This window comes from Myotis lucifugus, unplaced genomic scaffold (genome assembly GCF_000147115.1).
Source record: "Myotis lucifugus unplaced genomic scaffold, Myoluc2.0 scaffold_213, whole genome shotgun sequence".
Lineage (NCBI taxonomy): Eukaryota > Metazoa > Chordata > Mammalia > Chiroptera > Vespertilionidae > Myotis > Myotis lucifugus.
The window spans coordinates 884940-905413 of record NW_005871261.1 but is presented as its reverse complement, the minus strand read 5'-3'; the positions used below and the strand labels follow the sequence as shown (position 1 = coordinate 905413).

At 40.5% G+C, this 20474-nt stretch overlaps 1 protein-coding gene across 12 annotated transcripts in view; it reads left to right on the top strand.

Moving 5' to 3' along the window:
- ALKBH3 (alkB homolog 3, alpha-ketoglutaratedependent dioxygenase) overlaps nt 1-20474 on the top strand; it is a 30577-nt gene that overhangs the window by 32 nt on the left and 10071 nt on the right. Inside the window, exons 1-9 of one of the 12 annotated variants that reach the window (XM_023761678.1) lie at nt 19-233; nt 1803-1950; nt 2250-2394; nt 6350-6397; nt 7296-7399; nt 9090-9178; nt 15187-15396; nt 18380-18493; nt 19188-19237. In XM_023761678.1, the coding sequence (XP_023617446.1) occupies nt 1872-1950; nt 2250-2394; nt 6350-6397; nt 7296-7399; nt 9090-9178; nt 15187-15396; nt 18380-18493; nt 19188-19205 (807 nt within the window). In that variant the 5' untranslated portion in view covers nt 19-233; nt 1803-1871 and the 3' untranslated portion in view covers nt 19206-19237. Of the gene's footprint in view, nt 1-18; nt 234-1802; nt 1951-2249; nt 2395-3839; nt 3875-6349; nt 6398-7295; nt 7400-9089; nt 9179-15186; nt 15397-18379; nt 18494-19187; nt 19238-20474 lie in introns of those variants that run through there. The other 11 variants (XM_023761673.1, XM_023761680.1, XM_023761672.1 and 8 more) reach the window with 11 other exon arrangements.

The window sequence follows — 20474 nt, the reverse complement described above, 5'->3', positions numbered from 1 at the left end:
TGTGGGTTCACCGGTGGGCGCCCGGGCCGGTGGGGCGGGGACCGCCTCTGAGGCCCTTTCCCCGGCGGCCTCCGGGACGTCGCCGAGCCTCCTGGAAGAGAAGGGTCTATCAGACAAAGTTGCTAACCCTTGTTGAGGGCCGGGCGTTCACCCGCGAAGACGTTTAATCTGCATCTCAGTCGTGAGGGAGAGATTGGCGTCCTGTTCACAGAGGAGGAAACAGGCCCCCAAAGGTGAAATCATTTGCACCAGATTGGGCAGCTGCGAAGCGGCAACTCTGGATTCAGAGCGAGTCCTGGCCGACGCCGCAGCTCTTCGCCCCGCTGCGGGGTTCGCCGGCTTGACCTGGGGTGGGAGTCCCGGGGTGGGCGTGGGGGGCGGGGGTGTGAGGTAACAGTTTCTGCAGCGTCATAAGTTCGCCAGGTCTGCGAGGGGCCCCGGAATCTGTATTTTCAACATCGGTTCCCTGACACGTAATAACATATTGCTGCCCCGAGAACCGAGCAAGAACTGTAGCTAATTGTCGTGTTAAGCTTTTAAGGCTTCAATTGAGGGAAAATGTCAAACGAGGGCTTCCTCTACACGTCTTGTGGGACTGGAGAGTTGGTATTTTGGGGCAGATGACAGCCTCTATCATCTCCCCACGTATTAAATGAGAAGAATTACATATTTGTTACCTGGGGAGTTTGTTAAACATTCGGATTTCTGGGCGCCCAGCCCAGCTGTCCTGAATCAGAAGGTGTGTGTGTTGGGGGCGGGGGTCCTGGTAATCCGTAGGCTAAACAGGCTATGAAATGAGCTTGTTACCTTCGAGAACCTGCGGTGAGAAGTTTTTTAGATAGGCTCATAAAGAAATGGATCATAGTTTCAAAACACGCGGAAGCCTCCCTGGTGTTGGTAGGTCTGCATGCTCCTGTATGTGCTGTGAACTAAAACTTTATTGGTGAAAATGTCAAAGTAATATGACATTACTGGCCATTATGAGGTGGAGTCTTCAATTAGCTGGAGACTGGAACAATAAAATTTGAATAGTAATACATCTGCTATTGGCTTCTTGAGTGACATTAGTGAGGCACTTAACCTTGTGGTCCTCTTACTTGTCTCCCACAAGGCTTATTACTTGTATCCATCCTGCATCCAATCTTCTAACAGGTCACTGGTTTGTGTGTTTTTTAATGTGTTTTTTTTTTTTTTAAGAGAGACAGGAAGGGAGAAAGAGAAAGGGAAACATCGATGTGAGAGAGAAACATCAATCAGTTGCCACCCATATGTGCCCTGACTGGGGATTGAACTTGCAACCTAGGTATGTGCCCGACTGAGGGGATGACGCTCCACCACCTGAGACATCTGGCCAGGGCAAGGCCGGTTGAATGTTTGTAACGAGCTTCGAGGGAAGTTTGATGCAACCAGTGTTATAGGATATGGAAATGTGTTCGGAAACTGAGTCTTAGCCCATTTCTCAGTTTCCAGGTCGGTGGAGTATTAGTTTCCTTAACTTCTGCTCTGGGGACTCATAAGAGTAATGTCGTTTATAATCCTAGTTTTAGGATTTCTTAATGTGCACTTGTGAATGAAGTGAAGGTACTATAATAAGATTGCAAAAGGTAAACCTTAACAGCAGCAGCCCTAAGTGATTTAGTAGGCTCTTTGATTGAGATGTTGTGATGCCAGAAGTTGGTTTTATATAGAAGCTCTGATTGCTGTTGAGCAATCTCTTCTGCCTGAAAGGATTATAGTTACCCTTTAGTAGTATAAGTTCTCACAACCCCTTTTAAAAGCATGTGTGTTTTTTTTTTAAACAGGTAATCATTGTGCGGTTCATCAGCAATGAAATCTTCTGAAAGCTAAGAGCAGAAGCCTTTTTGGTCAACATGGAGGACAAAAGACGGCGAGCCCGCGTGCAGGGAGCCTGGGCCGGCTCAGCTAAGAGCCAGGCCGTTGCTCAGCCAGGCAAGAACCAGTGGGGACCCTTGCGTGTGAACGTGGACAGCTGTCATCCTCTTTTCTTTATATCCCTCTGGTTTATAATGGACTCCCATTTCGATGTTAAAGAATTATTTAAAATGTAGCTGGTATTTTCTCTGAATTTGTTGACGGTGAGCTAAGGGTTGATCTTTAGTGTTTCTCCCATTTAGTCACTACACTCAGACCTTTCAGTGCGTGTGTTGAGGTCTTCAGTAGATGTTACTAATTAATTTGTAGATGTCACGGAGGTCACCTCTAAGTGGATTTCATTGGTCCTTGCTCAGTAGGAGGTGATGAGAGCAGACTTTTCTCTCTCTTGCTTCAGCTACCACTGCTAAGAGCCATCTCCGCCAGAGCCCTGGTCAGACCTGGACGAACAAGGAGCATCATTTGTCAGACAAACAATTTGTATTTAAAGAACCCCAGCAGGTAAATTCTTGTTTCTCCTTCAACAGTAACAGATTGTTTATAAGTTATATTCATGTGATAGACACTCAAATAAGTAGTGACTGAATAAATTCACTAATAAAAGGAAAGTTAAAGGACTATAATAATAATGAAATGGAGAATATCAATTTCTTAGTATGTCTGAGAATTCTTTGTCGTCTTCCCCCAAATTATGGGCATGTATAAGTCCCCCCCCTTTTTTTTTTTTGGCACATAGGCTATTCATGATTAGAGATTAGAGGTTGCAGCATGGCTAGAGCTTTCATTGCTGTCTTCGGTGCTCATGCAGCAAATGTCTCTGGAATTGGATTGAAATTTCAGCAACTACAATGCTTGATAGCTTTTTTTCCATAGGGAAAAATGTAAGAAACAGTGAAGATTCACTGTTTTTAATAATAAGGGACAAAGCTAAATATCAGGCATCATGCTATAGCAGTGATTTTCAACCTTTTTTATCTGATGGCACATGTAAACTAATTACTAATTACTAAAATTCTTTAGCACACCAAAACGTATAACTTTTGTCGATCTGACATTTAAAAAGATATAATTTTGATTGGTTTACCAAAAAGAAAGTTTTTATCTATTTTTCTCCAGTGTGACTTTTTTTTTTAAATATATTTTATTGATTTCTTACAGAGAGGAAGGGAGAGAGACAGAGAGTTAGAAACATCGATGAGAGAGAAACATCAATCAGCTGCCTCCTGCACATCTCCTACCGGGGATGTGCCCACAACCAAGGCACATGCCCCCGACCGGAATCGTACCCGGGACCTTTCAGTCCGCAGGCCGATGCTCTATCCACTGAGCCAAACCGGTTTAGGCCAGTGTGACTTTTTAAAGAATCAGGTGCCTATAGTTGTATATAAGGAGTTCTGGTACCAAGAATTAACCAATCAGACCCAACCTGATTATGTGACATAACCAATAAGATGCAACCCTATTATATGACCTATATATTTATGGTTCAGACAGGGCATTCACACTGGATAGCTGTTGTTGTGTTGGCTGTTGTCATTTTCTTATTTGACAATCTAAGACAAAAGAGGTCAGTGCCCCTGACTAATGAGTCAGGTATTGTGTGTTTTAAAAATTGTTGTGGCACATCGATTGAAAATTGCTGTGTTCTAGTAATGATTTTATAAATGATTAAAACCCCTTGCTTTATAGAATATCTTCTGTTTTAAAAAATCTCCTGGAAAGGTTTTCCTAATGTTGGCTATTAGGAAAATGGATTAACTCTCACTAGTAACTAAGAAGAGCAGAAACAAGGGTTTCTGGTGGGATAGTAAGAGTTTGGAATAAAAAAGGGATAGTTTTGAACCTAAATTATTTTGACCAGAATGAAAGGATATGGTAATCCTGCTAGTCAGCCTTGCTGAGGGTGAGGAGTCATTCCACAGTAAGATCTGCCTCTTTCCTTGCAGGTGGTGCGCACAGCCCCTGAGCCGCGAGTGATTGAGTAAGTAATTTGCTGCCTTCCTCTAGCTCAGCGGTTCTCAACCTGTGGGTCGCGACCTCTTTGGGGGTTGAACGACCCGTTCACAGGGGTCGCCTAAGACCATCGGAAAACACATATATAATTACATATTGTTTTTGTGATTAATCACTATGCTTTAATTATATTCAATTTGTAACAATGAAATTGGGGGTCACCACAACATGAGGAACTGTATTAAAGGGTCGCGGCATTAGGAAGGTTGAGAACCATTGCTCTAGCTGTTGCCCGCACTGAAATGGAGAGCCTAGGATTGTTCCCTCACCCTGGTTTTTCCATCTGGAAGAGAGAACAGCTCAGTTAGTGTCTTAATTTTAGGCTGGGATATTCCTATCTCGGATGTCTTTAAGCTGGGTCTTTTGAGAAGCCTTTCTGGATTTACTGATGGTGTGGAAAGTGCAATAAGATATTCTACGTTAAATTCTGACTGGTGTAGATTTCCTGACCCTACTTCACTAATATGACTGCAGATAGTGAGCTAAAATATCTCCTAGGTTAAGACGGGGTGTGGGGGAGTATTTTTCCTGAGTCATTGGAACATGGCTCTTTGAGAAGCCTTTAGATACCATTTTACTAGCAATGCTTATGAAAGCTGCTAAAAATCTAGATGACCCTACAGTCTATTTCTTAAAACCACATAATTGTTTCAGAGCAAGTAAATGATAGTAAACATTTCATTCCTCTTATATTAATGTGTCGAAAATGTTCTTTTCAAAAATTGTTAAAGATGCTTTGACTCCTCTTTTCCTGCTTTTCAATTTCCATCTGATGTACATAAATTGTCAGTCGAAAGCATCCTTTTATTTTAGCAGGTTAGCATTATGCTTATGTTATTGCTCATGAGCAGTCTGTTAAGCTGTTTGGCTGTTAAAGGTTGACTTATATATCTTAGAAATATTTTAAACTAACACAAATGTCATCACCCTTTCGGAAAAGGTATGTTTTTGTGGGCTTGCCACTAGTTGCTATGTAACTAGTCCTTAGGTAAGTTATTGTCATCTCTCTAGGCTTTAGTCTCCTTGTCTGTAATATTAAGTGTTTTGACTACTTAATCTTGTAAGGCCCAGTCTAGTAGCTCTGACAGTCTTTGATTGTTTTACAAATACCAGTGTGATATTGTCTCCATTCGTGATAAAGAGAATAAATAAAACCATGAAACCTGTTACAAAATGGGCAATTGTGAGTTTGGAAGTCAGGAGCCAAGTGACAGAACTGATTGCTGTTTAACCCTAGGGTTTGTTAATTTTGGTTATCTAAAGTTAGCTGTGCTAGATTTTTTTAATAGCCAGAAGTGTGGCTCACATTTGAAGTGAGCCAGCTTCTAAATGTGGCCCAAAATATATCACATAGCAACATTGTATTCACACTCTGGGAATTCACACACAACACGTTTAGAAATGTGATCAATACTGTATATGTAACAGTAGTTCTGCTACATGTTGGTTCAGAGGAACTCACACATCTACCTAAGAAACTGCTCAGAGATTGTGAACTACTCACTCACATGGCAGAGGGGTGTGTGAAAACTGTTCCTTTACATTATGCTCAGTAACGTACCTCTTTCCAAGAAGGATCTGACACAGTTATCTGGATAGAGGCACCTATCCAGTCGGGAACATTTCTCTTATGTGGACCTCGCCACTCAGCACATATGCAACAGTTTTGTACTGTTGCAAACTTGATTAAATTCACTTAGCTTATATTGCTCAACTACTGTGTGCTAGGTGCTGGGAAACAGAGTAATAACCCATTTCTTGCCTCTCAGTAGCCCACAGTCTAGTAAATGAAATGCACATGTGACCAGGTACATTGTAATCCTGTGTATCATGAAACAGTAGATGTGTATGTAAGGTCTTATGGTAGCACAGAGGACGAGATGTAACATTTGGGTGGATTAACGGTCAGGAAGGTGATGCTGAGCTGAAACGTGGTGGTGTAGTCAGGAGAGTCCAGGCAATAAAGTTGGTGGAGCCAGGTCACAGGGACATTAAATGCAGTATTGACAAGTTGATGGGGAGCCTTGAAGGACTTTAATCAGAGGAGGAACCTCATTAGACATGTATCTGAAAGCAACAGATGCACACAGCCCTTGCTACCTGTTAGATGCATCCCTATTCCAGAGTTTCCAAAGGAGCACTCTATTTGGCACTGTTTCGGCCTAAATTATGGGTGAATAGAAAGGGGTAGGATCAGAGTTTATGTTATTACAGCCTTCATCTCATGGTCTGATCTTGTCAGGATCTGTTCCCAATGCCATTAATGATGTACTGCCATCTCGCCCCTTATCTCAGTGATAGAAGAAGGTGGGGCTGTTCTTGCCCTCATTGTTAAATGACTTTGGTGAGCCAGGACTTTGAGAATCCAAAGGACAGCCTTTCCACTGGGTGGAGGGTATTGTTTTGTTTGATACTAACAAGTCTGTCTTCTTTGTTTCTTTAGCAAAGAGGGTGTATATGAAATTAGCCAGTCACCCACAGGCATATCTCGGTAAGTGACATTAATCAATGCATAAGTGTACTAATTGTCACTATAAAATAATGAGGCATTTAAAGCAAAATATATCAGAATTTACATATCTAAATTAATTGCTTAGAAGTCTCTGTAATTACTCAGTGGCACTGCCATTGTTATAACCCTTTCTGGAGCCTCCCTTTTAAAGCAAGTTTAACAGTCACACAAGGAAACCAGTTGCATTATTTTGGTCACATCTCATTGTTAACCAGGTATAGCTTAAGGTGAGCTTTGACTCTTTCAGAATATCAAATGCATCTTCAAAGAGTAAAAAAGTTCAAGAAAATGTCCCAAGGGCTTTCAGAACACTCCTTAAGAAGGATCTCCAAAATGATTTGAACTAACTTAGCAGTGTTGAAATAAGTGTATATACAGTGAGAGAACCATCATTTGGATATTTTAATTTCAATGTAATCATAAGTTATTGTTTCCCCTACAATTGGCATAGTATCAGAAGAATACCAGTTGTTAAAATGACACAGGGCCAGGCTTACTTTACTTTTCACAGCAACCCTCTGAGGTGGATATGAACTTCATGTTACAGGTTACAAAAACCAAGGTTCAGAGGTTAAATAACTTGTCCAAGGTTTCACAGCTAAGCAGTGCTGGAGCAACATTTGAACCATGTCTATAAGAGCCTTTATGAATCCCTTTATCCTTCATGCTGCTTTTATTTGTCTTAACACAAGTTTATTTTACATCTGAGCATCGTGACCTGGGTGATGTTGGGCTCTGCTTGCTATGGGAGGTGTGATAAGATGATTTCATCTCCCCGTGAAAGGTGGCATCATCCAACTTAGTTCACTTTGCTAACAGAGTCTGCAACCCGTCTTTTTTGTGTTGTTTAGTTACTAATGGTTCTTTCTGCTACAAGGTTGTGTTTGTATCCTGGCTTTGTTGACTTAAGAGAAGCCGACTGGGTATTGGAGCAGCTTTGTCGGGAAGTTCCCTGGAAACAGAGGACCGGCATCAGAGAGGGTAAGTGGATCTCTGAGATCGCAGCTGTTGCCGCCTGCCTCGCTTTCTGGAGTGTTTTCCAACACCGTTGCCTCTTTTCTCCACTGCTATCTTAAATAGAGATTCGAAGCCTACCAGGCCTCAAGGATGCGTAGAAATTAGCCAGTCAGAGAAAGGAACAGGTGGTACTCAGAACATGGCAAGAGAGCGGGGTGGGCAGGAGTTCAAGGAACCAGAGCGTTTGGGTTGGCCGAATTGTGACTGACACGCTCACCTCCTTTTGCGTTTGTTCACTACCTTTATTCCATCACATGGTGCCAGTGTCCCCCTTTCTCCATAGAAACTTCCAGGGCTTTCTATCTTTTTCTGATTCTACTCGGCATACGTTTTTTCACAATCCTTCTTACCGGCTTTTTAGTCTCTTGTTTCACTGGAAGAGTCCCATATCCTGTAGCTTCAGCTGTTCTCTCCTGAGCTTGTCAAGATTACCTGCCTTGGAGCCTGCTCTGTGGTCAGCCACAAGCTACTAGAGCACCTGTAGTACCAGAGCGGGCCACTGAGGGGCATCTGTGCTCTCATACAATTTCTTTCTGGCAAATCAAGTGAATTTAAATTTTCTGTAAAAAAATGGCAAAGTATACTGGCTTCATTTGACTCAAACATCAGAACAACTCAGCTCTCTCCCCTCACTCCCAGCAGTTTCTATAGCAGGGCTTTTGGTGACAGACTTGCCTTTGATTACAGACTTTGTTATTCAAAGTAGTTGTTAATTTTAAGCAAAATACAATAATTTTCTAGTCCTTAGTTTTCAGATCTGTGAAATGGAGCTAATAATAATAATACCTACCTTATAAGGTTTTGTGATAATTAAATGAGATAATGCATGGTAAGTACTTACCAGAATGGCTGGTACATAGTAAGTCTTCAATGAATGTTAGCTGCTTTTACTATTATTGTTCTTATTGTTGTAGTAGTTGATACCAATTGCAGGGGAAAATAGATCTATGAATAACTCCCTTTCTAAATAAATTGGAATAAAAAACTTGTAAAATCAGCTGCATGCTGTGGTTGGTCAGAGTACTTTTTTCTTTGTTCAGAATCAAAGGGGCTTATATGGTGGTGGCACATAGGTAAATGGTCTGTCTTATTTCTTTTAAAAAATATGTATATTTTTATTGATTTGAGAGAGAGAGAGGAAGGGAGAGGGAGAAAGAAACAGCAATCGGTTGCCTCCTAGGGGCACCCATACCGGGGACTGAACCCACAACCTGGGCTTGTGCCCTGACTGGAAATTGAACTGGTGACCTTTTTGGTGCACAGGACAATGCTCAACCAACTGAGCCACCCCAGCCAGGGCCTGTTCTGTTTTTTTGTAGGGATGTTGGTGCCACAAATTCCTACCTACAAGGCTTCAGACTCTGGGTCCTGCTTTTTAGATCCTCCTTGTCTCTTGTTGACTCCTTCATTCTTATTTGTGTCTGACACAACTAAGTCACACGTTCTCACCTCATAGTTTGCTCAGATTGTTTCTGCCAACACCTCTTCTCGTCTTGAAATCGCATATTCTCTATGAAGGTGGAGCCCGGGTCAGAGCCCATCCTTGCTCTGCCTTTGTATTTCTCATAGCTTTTTGCACAGTGTGGTTAGCACTCAGTAGGTACACCTTAAATAGCATTAAACCATTTCAAAGGCCCTGTATTTTCTTTCTCAGATGTAACTTACCAGCAACCAAGACTCACAGCATGGTATGGAGAACTTCCTTACACTTACTCCAGAATCACTATGGAACCAAATCCTCACGTATGTTGGAACATTGCTGTTGTATTTCTTTACATAACTGTAGAGTACTAGAAAAGAACAATAAAACACCTTACAGAGCTGCATGATGGTTCCTAGTTCAAAAACCCTCTGGGTTCAAACACTGAGTCTGTGCGTGCACCGTCATTGGTGAGAAAATGTGGAACTGAAGTAAAATGGGATCAGACTCCCGGATTTCAGGAAAATGAACCACTTCTTCTCCTGTCTCCCCCTTCCCCAAGCCTTTCTGGCTGCAGCCCTCTGTGCATACCCTGGGACACATTTGCTGGCCAACGAGGTCAGAACTTCTCTTCATTTTTCAGACTGTGTTGTCATTTGTGGAAAACATTGGTGTTTTTCTTGTTCACTTTGGATTTCTTCTTAGACCTCAACTTATTGCTTTGGCTTGTTTCTAAAAATTTCCATGACAGACAAAGAGATGCTAGTATATAAATTAAGCTTGTCCAGAGGATGGAGTTGAGATCCAAGAAACAGCTCCTTGTTTAGTCCCTGGAATCTTGCCTTTGGCAGATAATGTTATGCTTATGGAAAGAGACTTTGAAGAAAATGGAGTTTGCTTACGGCATTGGGATAAACAGAAATGTGACATGACACACTTCAGAGCTTCCCATAATTTATAATTATAAACTATCCCTGTGCTAAAATGTTCGTGGGTAAAACATTGGTGTGGGGTCGTGGCTTTTTTACGTAAGGAGAGAGCTCTGTGCTTTGTTTCTGGGCTGCATCTAGAGTGTGATCCAGGGAGGTGTTGAGACCTTATATCTGAGGTTTGTTTGGAAACAAGAGAATGGAACTAGGCCAACCCAACATAGACTGCTGCATGTTCCTGTCCGAATTAATGTACCTTTTTGTCAGCAGTCACAGCAGAGAAGCTGAGGATTCAGCAGGCTGTGGGGGAGAAGCTCCTCATTTATTCTAGTTAATCCTTTAGAACAGGATTCCTCAACCTTAGTATTACTGCTTTGGGCTGGTTAATTCTTCTTTGTTGGGGCTGTGCTGGGCATTGTAGGGTGTTTAGCAGTTAATCTGACTTCTGCTCACTGAATGCCAGAAGCACTCTCACCACATCATGACAACCAAAAGTGACTCCAGACTTGACCAAACATCTGCTGAGGGGCAAAACTGCCCCTGGTTGAGAACCACTGCTTTAGAATAAACATAAGGCACATAAGATCTGCTGAGTAGAGTAGTCTTTTATGCTTGGAGGACATTTTGACAACTCTTAAAGGGTATTTCTTTTAATGGCAATCCTTTTATTATAATGTAAGTAATAAGTATGTATTATTGAAAATTTAGAAACTGCAGATAAACATGAAGAATACCAAAATTTTGGGTAATTCTTCCACCTGATGTTTTGGTTCCAGTCTCTTTATTTCATTTTAGGCAAATATATGAAAAGAATACAATAAATTATGTATACTTAATTTCTTTCTTATAATTTAAATTTTGTTTTTTAGTTACAGTTTACATTCAGTATTACTTATTTTGTATTAGTTTCAGCTATACAGCATTGTGGTCAGTCAGTCATATACTGTACAAGGTTATACCCCAATATTTCAAGCACCCACCAGGCACCATATATAGTTATTACGACACTGTCGACTATATACCCTAAGTTGTACCTTGCATCTCTGGGACTGTTTTGTGACTACAAATTTATAGTTCTTAATCCCTTCACCTTTTTCACTCAGTCCTCCAACCCCTGTCCCTCTGGCAACCATCCATCAGTCTTTTCCCTGTATCTGTGAGTCTGTTTCTATTTTTATTGTTTAGTTTGTTCTTTAGATTCCACATGTAAGTGGAATCATACGGTATTTGTCTTTTTCTGACTGACTTATTTCACTCAGCATAATACCCTCTAGGTCCATTCATTTTATTGCAAATGATAAGATTTTATTCTTTTTTTTTAAATTGATTTTAGAGAGAGAGACAGAGAAACATCGATTTGTTGTTCCACTCATTTATGCATTCATTGTTGCTTTTTTAAAAAAAATATGCTTTTATTGATTTCAGAGAGAGAAAGGGAGAAAGAGAGAAGCATAGATGTGAGAGATAAACATCCATTGGTTGCTTCCTATACACACCCCTACTGGGGATCAAACCCAAAACCTAGGTGTGTGTCCTGACCGGGAATCAAACCCATAACCTTTTTTTTTTAATTGATTAAGGTATTACATATGTGTCCTTATCAAACCCATAACCTTTTGGTGTATGAGACAATGCTCCAACCAACTGAACCACCAGACCAGGGCATTTCTCATATTTTTTAAGGGGGATTCACTAATGTGTATATATGTGTGTATTGGAGATACTTGTTTGATTTTAAAATAATTATCTCAAGCTTAATATCGCGTAACACAGGAGCAGATTCAATCATAGGTTATTAAACTTCTTTTAGTCTTTGCTCAAACTAAATCTCATATGAACCCGATATATGGAAGTAGCAGAGTGCCTTAGCTGCCTGGAGTCCCACCACTTGGCCTCTCCTTTCCCCTGTGGTAATCCCAGAGGCACCTCTGCGGTACCTAGGACTGTACAAAACACTGTTTGAAATCCACTGAATGGGTCCTTTCACTTCTGCGATTCATATTTTCTCAGACTCTTTTCCTCAAATGTCTTTTAAGGATAGCATGGCTTCACTGCACAGTGAGATGACGCTGAATTTTAATTTAGACATTCAGCTCTGAGGGATCTGTATATAGAGTATTGGGTGGAGAGTCTAAATTAATCCTCTAGTTCATTATCCCCCTTTTTCTCCTTTTCTCCTTACTTCACCACCAAAAATAACCAAGAAAAAATACATAGCCACTTAGAAACATAATGCAAACCTGGTGTTATTACAGTGCTCAGTCCTGAAGTGCTAATTGGTTTCTCACATGGCAGAAAAGCTATCTTCCTTCGTTACATTCTGGTTTTTCTTGTTGAGTATAATTCTAGCATCTGATCTTTATCTCCGTGAAGTTAAGCTTAAAGCTATAAAATAAATAGGAAATATGGCTTGCTAACATTGTTATGGAATTTCACTTTGAAAATTATTCTCTTGAATATGGGGTAATTTAATAAGATTTCTGTTTTATTGATCTAAGTTTTGTTCTTATCACTGTTTATCTTTAAAAATCCTCTGTTAGAATGTAATGCTAACATTCATAACAAGGAATCCCAGCTTTTGCTATGGTTTCCCTATCACAGCAAAGCTGAATGATTCCCCCATATGCTTCCCTGGCAGTTTTACCTGACAGTAGCCATGGGATATACATAATAATAATAATAATAATAATATAATAACATTATTATTATGCTTTCCTTTGCTAAACATTCATTCCTTCGCTACCAAACCTCAAACATGGACTTTGAAGGGTTTCTGTAACTTATCAGTTCTTACAGTGCAATCTATGGACCCTGGAGGAGGGCCACGAAATCCTCTTTGGAAATCCACAAGGTCAAACTATTTTTATAGTAATACTAAGTCTGGGTGACATTTTTACTATGTTGAATTTGCACTGATGGTGAATAAAAAAAGTAATGGTGGATATAACTTAGTTTGAACCAGGCATTGTCATCAAACTGTACTAATAACCATTGTATTCACATTTGTGCACTTCCAGTTTTTAAAAAAATGCTGGTTTCCTTTAAGAACATCCCTAGATGAAGCAGTAAACATTAGTTTTATGAAATCTCCCGGGTTCGATTCCGGTCAAGGGCATGTACCTTGGCTGCGGGCACATCCCCAGTAGGAGGTGTGCAGGAGGCAGCTGATCGATGTTTCTCTCTCATCGATGTTTCTAACTCTCTATCCCTCTCCCTTCCTCTCTGTAAAAAATCAATAAAATATATTTTTTAAAAAATGCTGGTTTCCTTTAAGAACATCCCTGGATAAAGCAGTAAACATTGGTTTTATGAAATCTCAATTTTTTTAATAGTTTGAGGAAATGGGAAGTATGTGCAAAGCATCCTGATACAGGCCCAGTATGATGGTTATCAAGAAAAAACATGTGTGTGATTATGTAAGCTGTAAGCTGAACTGGCTACTTTTTTATGGACCATTTTTTCTTTGAAATATCAACTAGCAGACAAACTATAGTTATTCACACTTGAGTATTTGACAGACATATTTTAAAAAATGAACGAAGTGAGTGTCACTTTAGGGAAAACAACAGGATTTATTACTAATGTTAAAGGTTGCGTTTTCAAGCAAAAATTAGCATTTTGGAAAAACTCATAACCGGCACCTTGAGCCTGACCTCTTCTCATTACTTTGCCTTTTCTGATGAGATCCATGGTAAAGTTAATGGATGTGATTTTTTTGATATTATATGATGAAATGTGTCAACAGTTAGAAGATCTGTATAACTCAGTGAACCAATATTTCCTAGATGTTACAGAAGTATACAGGATTAAAAGATCCATTCGAAATGCAGCATGGACCAATGATTTAAATATAACAATATGAAAAGTTTGTTCAAACAGTTTCAGATTCCACATTGCAACTAACCTTTAGAAATCAGGGCTTGTTGAATTTTGGTGTGATATCAAAGACTATCTGTAATTATTTGAAAAGGCAATAAAAGACTCTATTTTCTGACCACATAACTGTGTGAAGGCAATTTTCTTCACATACTTCAGCAAAAACAACATACTGTAACAGATTGAATGCAGAAGCAGATCTGACAGTCAGCTGGCTTCAGTTAAGCCAGACATTAAAGAGACTTGCAAAGCAGTGCTGCTCTTCTCACCCATTGTTTGTATTAGAAAACATAGTTATTTTTCATAAAACATTATTTTGTTAACATATAATGAGTTTGCTATTTTTAAAATATATTTCATTGAAGAGGGTAAGGGAGAGAGATAGAGAGTTAGAAACATCGATGAGAGAGAAACATCGATCAGCTGCCTCCTGCACACCTCCTACTGGGGATGTGCCCACAACCAATTGACCGGAATTGAACCTGGGACTCTTCAGTCCGCAAGCCAATGCTCTATCCACTGAGCCAACCCAGTTACGGCTATAGTGTCTTTAACAGAGTTTGCTATTTTTAAAATGAATTAACCAATAGCTAAATTTTTTTTTCAGCTATAATTTTTAACATGGCAAATCTCATAGCCGTAACCCATATAAACAGAAGGTCTGTGGGGTCCTCAGTAGGTTTTGATAGTGCAACCACTGTCCTAAAAGAAGCTCTGTAAAGCATTGCGTTTTCTTGGAGGAGAGACATAGAATTTTATGTCATAGCAATACAAGCTATGCTGCTTATAGCTCCAAAGTACAACCTAAGGTCAGGGGTCATAGCTTCCTGTAGTGTAGATTGTGATTTCTAAAGTATAAACTACATAATGAACTTGGTGCTCAGGAGGCAGGGCTGTGGATCTGTTGAAATCTTCTCTAGTTCACAGACTGTACACTTACCAAGGCTATGTCATAATTTCATCCTGTAGAAGAGTATTTTCCCCCATTAGGTTGAGTTTCTAGGAAACTAACCACTCTGGAAATATTAAATATTTTTTAAAGCAGTTCTGCCATTCACAATAAAATAGGAATGGGATGAACAGAGGGCCACCCAGCAAGAAAGTTGTTTCGCTCCTCACACTTTAGTCTGTGTTTGCTATCTACCTGGCAGCCCATCAACTGTGGTGCAAACCAGACTCACTGCTCCACTTCCCACCTTATTGACAACCAAAGTGACTGCCTTGAATGGACAGTTCTTCTTTCCGAGGGTCATGTATTTAACATGGAAAGGATGAGATGGGTAGATAGGCCTGGTCCTCATAGAGTTGTTATGCTAAGTTTAGTACCTTAATAAAATTGCAGAGGTTAACTTGCTTCAAAATAGAAATAACGGATGGGAATTAAACACTCTTCCTGCCTTCTGTCTATTTCATTCCAAGTGGTTTGCTTATTCCATGCTCCTGCGTATAAAATGTGACTGATTTTGCATTTTCTTTCTGTTTTTCCATGTGGCTCTCTGCTCCTTTCCTTGGCCTGGTGACTGCAGTGGCACCCTGTGCTGCGCACACTTAAGAACCAAATTGAGGAGAACACGGGCCACACCTTCAACTCCTTGCTCTGCAACCTTTACCGCAACGAGAAGGACAGTGTGGACTGGCACAGCGATGATGAACCCTCACTAGGGAGGTGCCCGGTCATTGCTTCTCTCAGTTTTGGTGCCACGCGCACTTTTGAGATGAGAAAGAAGCCCCCGCCAGTGAGTACTCTTTTTTGTTTTTAAACTTTTATGTTCTTCCTGCCTCCAGTTATTCTGTGAAAAAAAGAGTGCTCCTGTTTTCAGATTTAGAGGATAGAAGTGTGTGATTTGCTAATGAACCATTTTGAACTGATTGCTTACCCCATGGTTAACTTTTGACTTCTGAAGTGCCCATTCGCTCATTTACTTTTCTACCCGCCACTGCCTGCCATGTGCCAGGTGCTGGTAAAGTCCCTTTAGTTGTCTGCCAGGAGCAAGGGGATCTGCACTGTAACTATGGGAACTGATTTGATAAAAACACTGATCTAATAAGTAAGAAAATTTGTCCTTGGTGGAAAGGACAGGCACAGCCCCTGTCCTCCTGGAGACGGGATAGACAGATATTACTAATTACCCCCATAATTGCAATGATGGTAAATGCTATAAAGGAGGACTTATAAAGAGATGGCCCAAGCTAGAGGGGGCGAGAAGGGAAAGGAAAGAGTGTTAAGTATAGAAGCTTAGGACTAAGGTAGATAGAAAGATAGTAGAAACTCTAAGAAAAAAAAATCTCTACCAAATTATCTTATTTCCAGAGTTTGTGTCTTTTTCTAACCAAGGTTCCCGATCATTCCTTTTACAATATTGAACCAGACCCAGGCAGTGTGGAAGGCCTGCGAGGCTGTCTTGAATATGACTTGATCCAGACCTCATAGATACTGTTAATCAAGCAGTGCTTGTGTCTGTCCTTCATCAAACATCTCTGAGAATGCAGTTAATGGACTGGACTGTTTCCTGACATGTGTTTGGGTTTCCCAGCACAGTATTTTGAAGCACAAGGTGTTATTTTACATTTATGCCATTAAGTACCGTTTGTATGTATAATTCCCATTGATTTAGGTTTTCTTTACTTTGTCTACACAGAAACTGATCAATGTTAGCAGGGGATTGTCAGTTGCCATTGAGTTAGTTATTGGGTGAACCTGCTCCCTGAGCACTTTGAGTAGCCTTCACACTCTCATTGGCAGTCGGCCTTCTCTTGTACCAGGGAATACCGTTCGAGAAGCAGACTGCCCGGCCTTTGCCATATTCCTTTTAGGTCTGCTTATGCTTTTCTACACAGGCTTCCACTCAGTTACATCCCAAGTTCACACATGGGAAGAATTCATCCTGCCCTTAGTAAGACTCCTGTTACATGAGTGGCAGAGAAACACCACGTCTCATTTGTTAATTCAGACCCTCTTCTCCGGCCAGTCATATGGAACACCAACCATGTGCTGAGTGTGGTCCTGGGCGCAGGGCTGTAGCTACATAAAAGATGAAGTGATCCTCCCCCTTGGAGGTCATGATCCAGCACATACTAGTGCTGTGCCTTCCCCCCGGGTCATCCCTCCTTCCTTCCAATTGGCAAAAAGCTGTAATATGTCCAACAAAATCTTTACTGTAATCCTAGTGTCTAGTTCTTCACAGTTATTTTCTTTGTTCCCAAGTATTTACGTATTCAGTTACTGTTTCTTACACCCGTACATTTACCATCATCCTCTTTTAAAAACATTTTTGGCCTCTTTATAGATTGAAGTTTAAGAGTTCCCAAAGCATTACTTCTGGATAATTAGTTTTACTGTATAAGCAGTCTCCAGCTACTATTAAGCATTAATAATGTTCTTGTGCCCAGAATATCCCCATTCCTTTTCGCCTCCAGGAAGCTGAAGGTCTTCATTTACTGATATAAAACATTCATGGTGTTCAAGAGCTGTTTCTTGGTAACATACTTCAGTTATGTTATAGGTTAATGCGTGGGTGGGGAATATAACTGTCACATAGCACTGTTTCTCAGGGCAACCGCTTGGAACAAAACGTGTTAAAGAGAGAGACTGCTCATACTGAAGCCCTTTCTCCTCTAGGCATCTTGGAGTCTGTTTGATGAACATGAGGGAAAGTACAGGCCATGAAACACTAACAATGTGGTGAAGTCCCTTTAGTTGTTTGCCAGTAGCAAGGGAATCTGCACTGTAACTATGGTAGCTGAGTTGATAAAAATACAGATCTAATAAGTAAGAACATTTGCCTGAGATCTTGAAATAATGTTGGCAAAGGAAACAGATTTGGGAAGAAATATAAGTGTGTCAGTACCTCAGGTTATTGACTCTAATAACTTTGGCTTCCTCCTACATAGTCTTAGCTATGATTGAACTTGATGCAATTGTATATTCCTTCAATTCTGGCTTTTGTTTAAGATGGGGAAGTTAAATGTTAATATATTTAAATTATGATCATGCATAAGTGAATACTGTTTGTAAATGAATTCCTCCCCCCGCGAACCTGTAGGTCCCATTCTTGGGTAAAGAGGACCCGCATTTAATCTTTTTCAAAAACTCCGGCTAGTTTCTTTACAAATAAAAATCTAGGGCTCTGCAAAGCCAGCAAAACTAGAATTGCAAAAGCCTTTCTTTAGTTGACAGCCTGCAATGCATCTAGAGCACATTGTCTTCATCCTATTAAAATGATAGCTTTCTGAAGGATCGAAAGGAAATGGTTATTGCAAGTCTTTGTCTACTTTCTTTCCACACTCCAGTGATAGCACTGAGAACATGAGAACATGACTCATGACTCATACAACCTCAGGTAAAACAAATTTAAAAGCATAAATTGGGTGAGTCTGCTGTGTGGAGTCTGACTTTCTGTAGCTCTTAGGCACCTGTCTTTGTATGGCACTATAGGTTGTAATTTTCCTGCCTGTCACCAAGACATTCAGAGTGTGCTAGAAGCTGTCAGAGGAATCTCTTTCAAAATCCAGTTTGTTTTAGCCTATCAGAAGGGAAGCTAATAGCTGTTTGACTTGAGTCAGTTTCTCATCTGAAACTGACATAGAAGAATCATGAGATTTCCTGCACTTCATTCACATATGCAATGTTAAGACAGAGAGGCATCTGTTTAAATTATGGAGTACTTTCAAAGAGAAATAGTCTTTCTTTTTTACATTCACACTCCTCCACCCCTGCAGCAGCTGTTTGTTTTGGTCTGGCACCTTAAGCAGATCTCTGTAGCTGCTGATCTTCTGAAAGCTGTCCCAGTTCCTCACATTGTCGTCCTAACAATCTCTCCCTGTGCTGAGATGGTAAGGAGATCTTTGTTTCCTAAGCATCAGTGCCCCTCTGATTCATGCAGTTGGCTCAGTCAGTTTCATGCTTGCATCATCCCTGGGATTACACATTTCTCTCCTCCAAGATGTCCATCCTTTTTCACTGTCCTGCCCATTCATTGTGATTGTAGAGTAGGTTATTGTTTCCTTTAATGATAATAAGGTGCTTGGGGCATAGTAAACTAGCCGGATCTTGCTCTTCCATTCACCCCATCCCTTTTGTTAATTCAGTTAAAGACTGAGTGAATAGCACACTTCTATCTACTTACTTGCCAATGTCAGGATATACCGTCTTAAGACAAAAGTAAACTTTACCAAATATACCTCAGTAGACATTGTTTAGAAACCAAGAACCTTTTTTATTCCAGCAAGCTGAGTTTGTTAAAGCTTTTCTGCACTCCTTGTCCCAAATGCAGTTGTACTTTTCAAACTGCATCGTGTCCCTGTTGTAAAGATTAGTCTGGTCCTTCGCCCAGCTAGCTTTAATTCTATACTGAAAAACAAGCTGGATGGGGAACTACAAAAGCCATTTGGCAGGCTGCTATTTCTCCGTCAGTTACCATGGAAACAGTGATGGCTGAGTTGGGGGTTGTTATTAGGTAATAACAGGAAGTTTGTGATACACTGGAGATTTAGATGCCAAAAGCCATTTTTTTTTTTTTTTTGGTAGCAAATTACTCATGGATAAGTTCTGTCCTTCATCAGCTGGATCCTGAAAAGGTGAGGGGCTTCTTATCTACTACAAGGTGATTGAGTTGAGGCAAATTAGATATTTCTCTTACCACTCCTCCCTCTAGCACCTTCTGAGGGATGTGAACCCTGTGTGTGTCACCAGGAGAGATGGTTGTAAAACCACTTGTAATGGCAGAGGCTCTGAGAGTGCCCAATGGACTGGAGTTCCCAGTGCCTCCCTTGCTAAGAGCAGAGTATAAAAAAGTCAGTTTGATCATAAATACTGACATTTTTCCAGGACTTTAGAAGAAATGATGATGTTGGAATCCAAAATAATATAGTGACCAGCTTCAATTTGAAAACTAGATAAACCGTGTGTAGTATTTCATAGAGTAGTAACAACCTCCCCCTTAGCCAGACCCCCTCATGCTGTTCCAGTTATTCATACTTATTAGTCTGTTCCCTTCTTACAGCATCTGTCCCGAGAAATTACAAGAAATACTTGAAAGAAATCCTTGATTACCATCGTTTTTTTAATACATACCCTAATGACATTTAGAATATCAAGTTTTGTTTCCTATTTCTGAAATGATGTTGGTAAAAAGCACTCATCTGCCTCATTTATACTTACTCCTTTTTTTTTGTAGGTGGATATGGTAATTGGCAGCCACTTGCTAGGAGTAATAGAAAGTTTTCCCAGGAAAGGCACTATGAAAGTTGTTGCAGTAATCAGTGAATTTTTTTAAGCTGTTATAAATGCTAGATGTCATGGTGACTTTGTAGATGTGGGAATTGGAAAAGGAAATGACTAGCAGTGAAGCTGAACTCCAAGATCCCCTGGGCCCGTGAAATGGCATTCACTGAAGGAGTAGAGGGAGGCTCGGGGAGGGTGAAGGGGCCTGTGCATCAGGCATGGTGATTGAGTTTTTGAGCTTCTATCTCTAGGGTCATTTATAAGCGGTTTGGAGAGTGTGAGTGAGTGAGTGGGTAAAGAATGGGTGCATGTGTAAGCAGGTAGTCCTGGGGGGACTTGAATTATCTTCAGACTTGACATCCTTTGGGAGTTGGAATCATCCTTTGCTTCCTTGGGGCTTTATGTCAGGCTAGAATCCAGGCTCTGGTGGCCACTGGGTATGATTAATTTTTGCAAAGAGCCCTCCAGTTTTGTGCTTCCTGTAATAGTACTTTTAGTCTTAGGAGAACAGCCAACGAGATTTGTTGTTATTGGGTCTGGGATCTGCTTCCAAACTCAGCTTTTTTAGACCTTCCCAATGGTAGTGTTTTT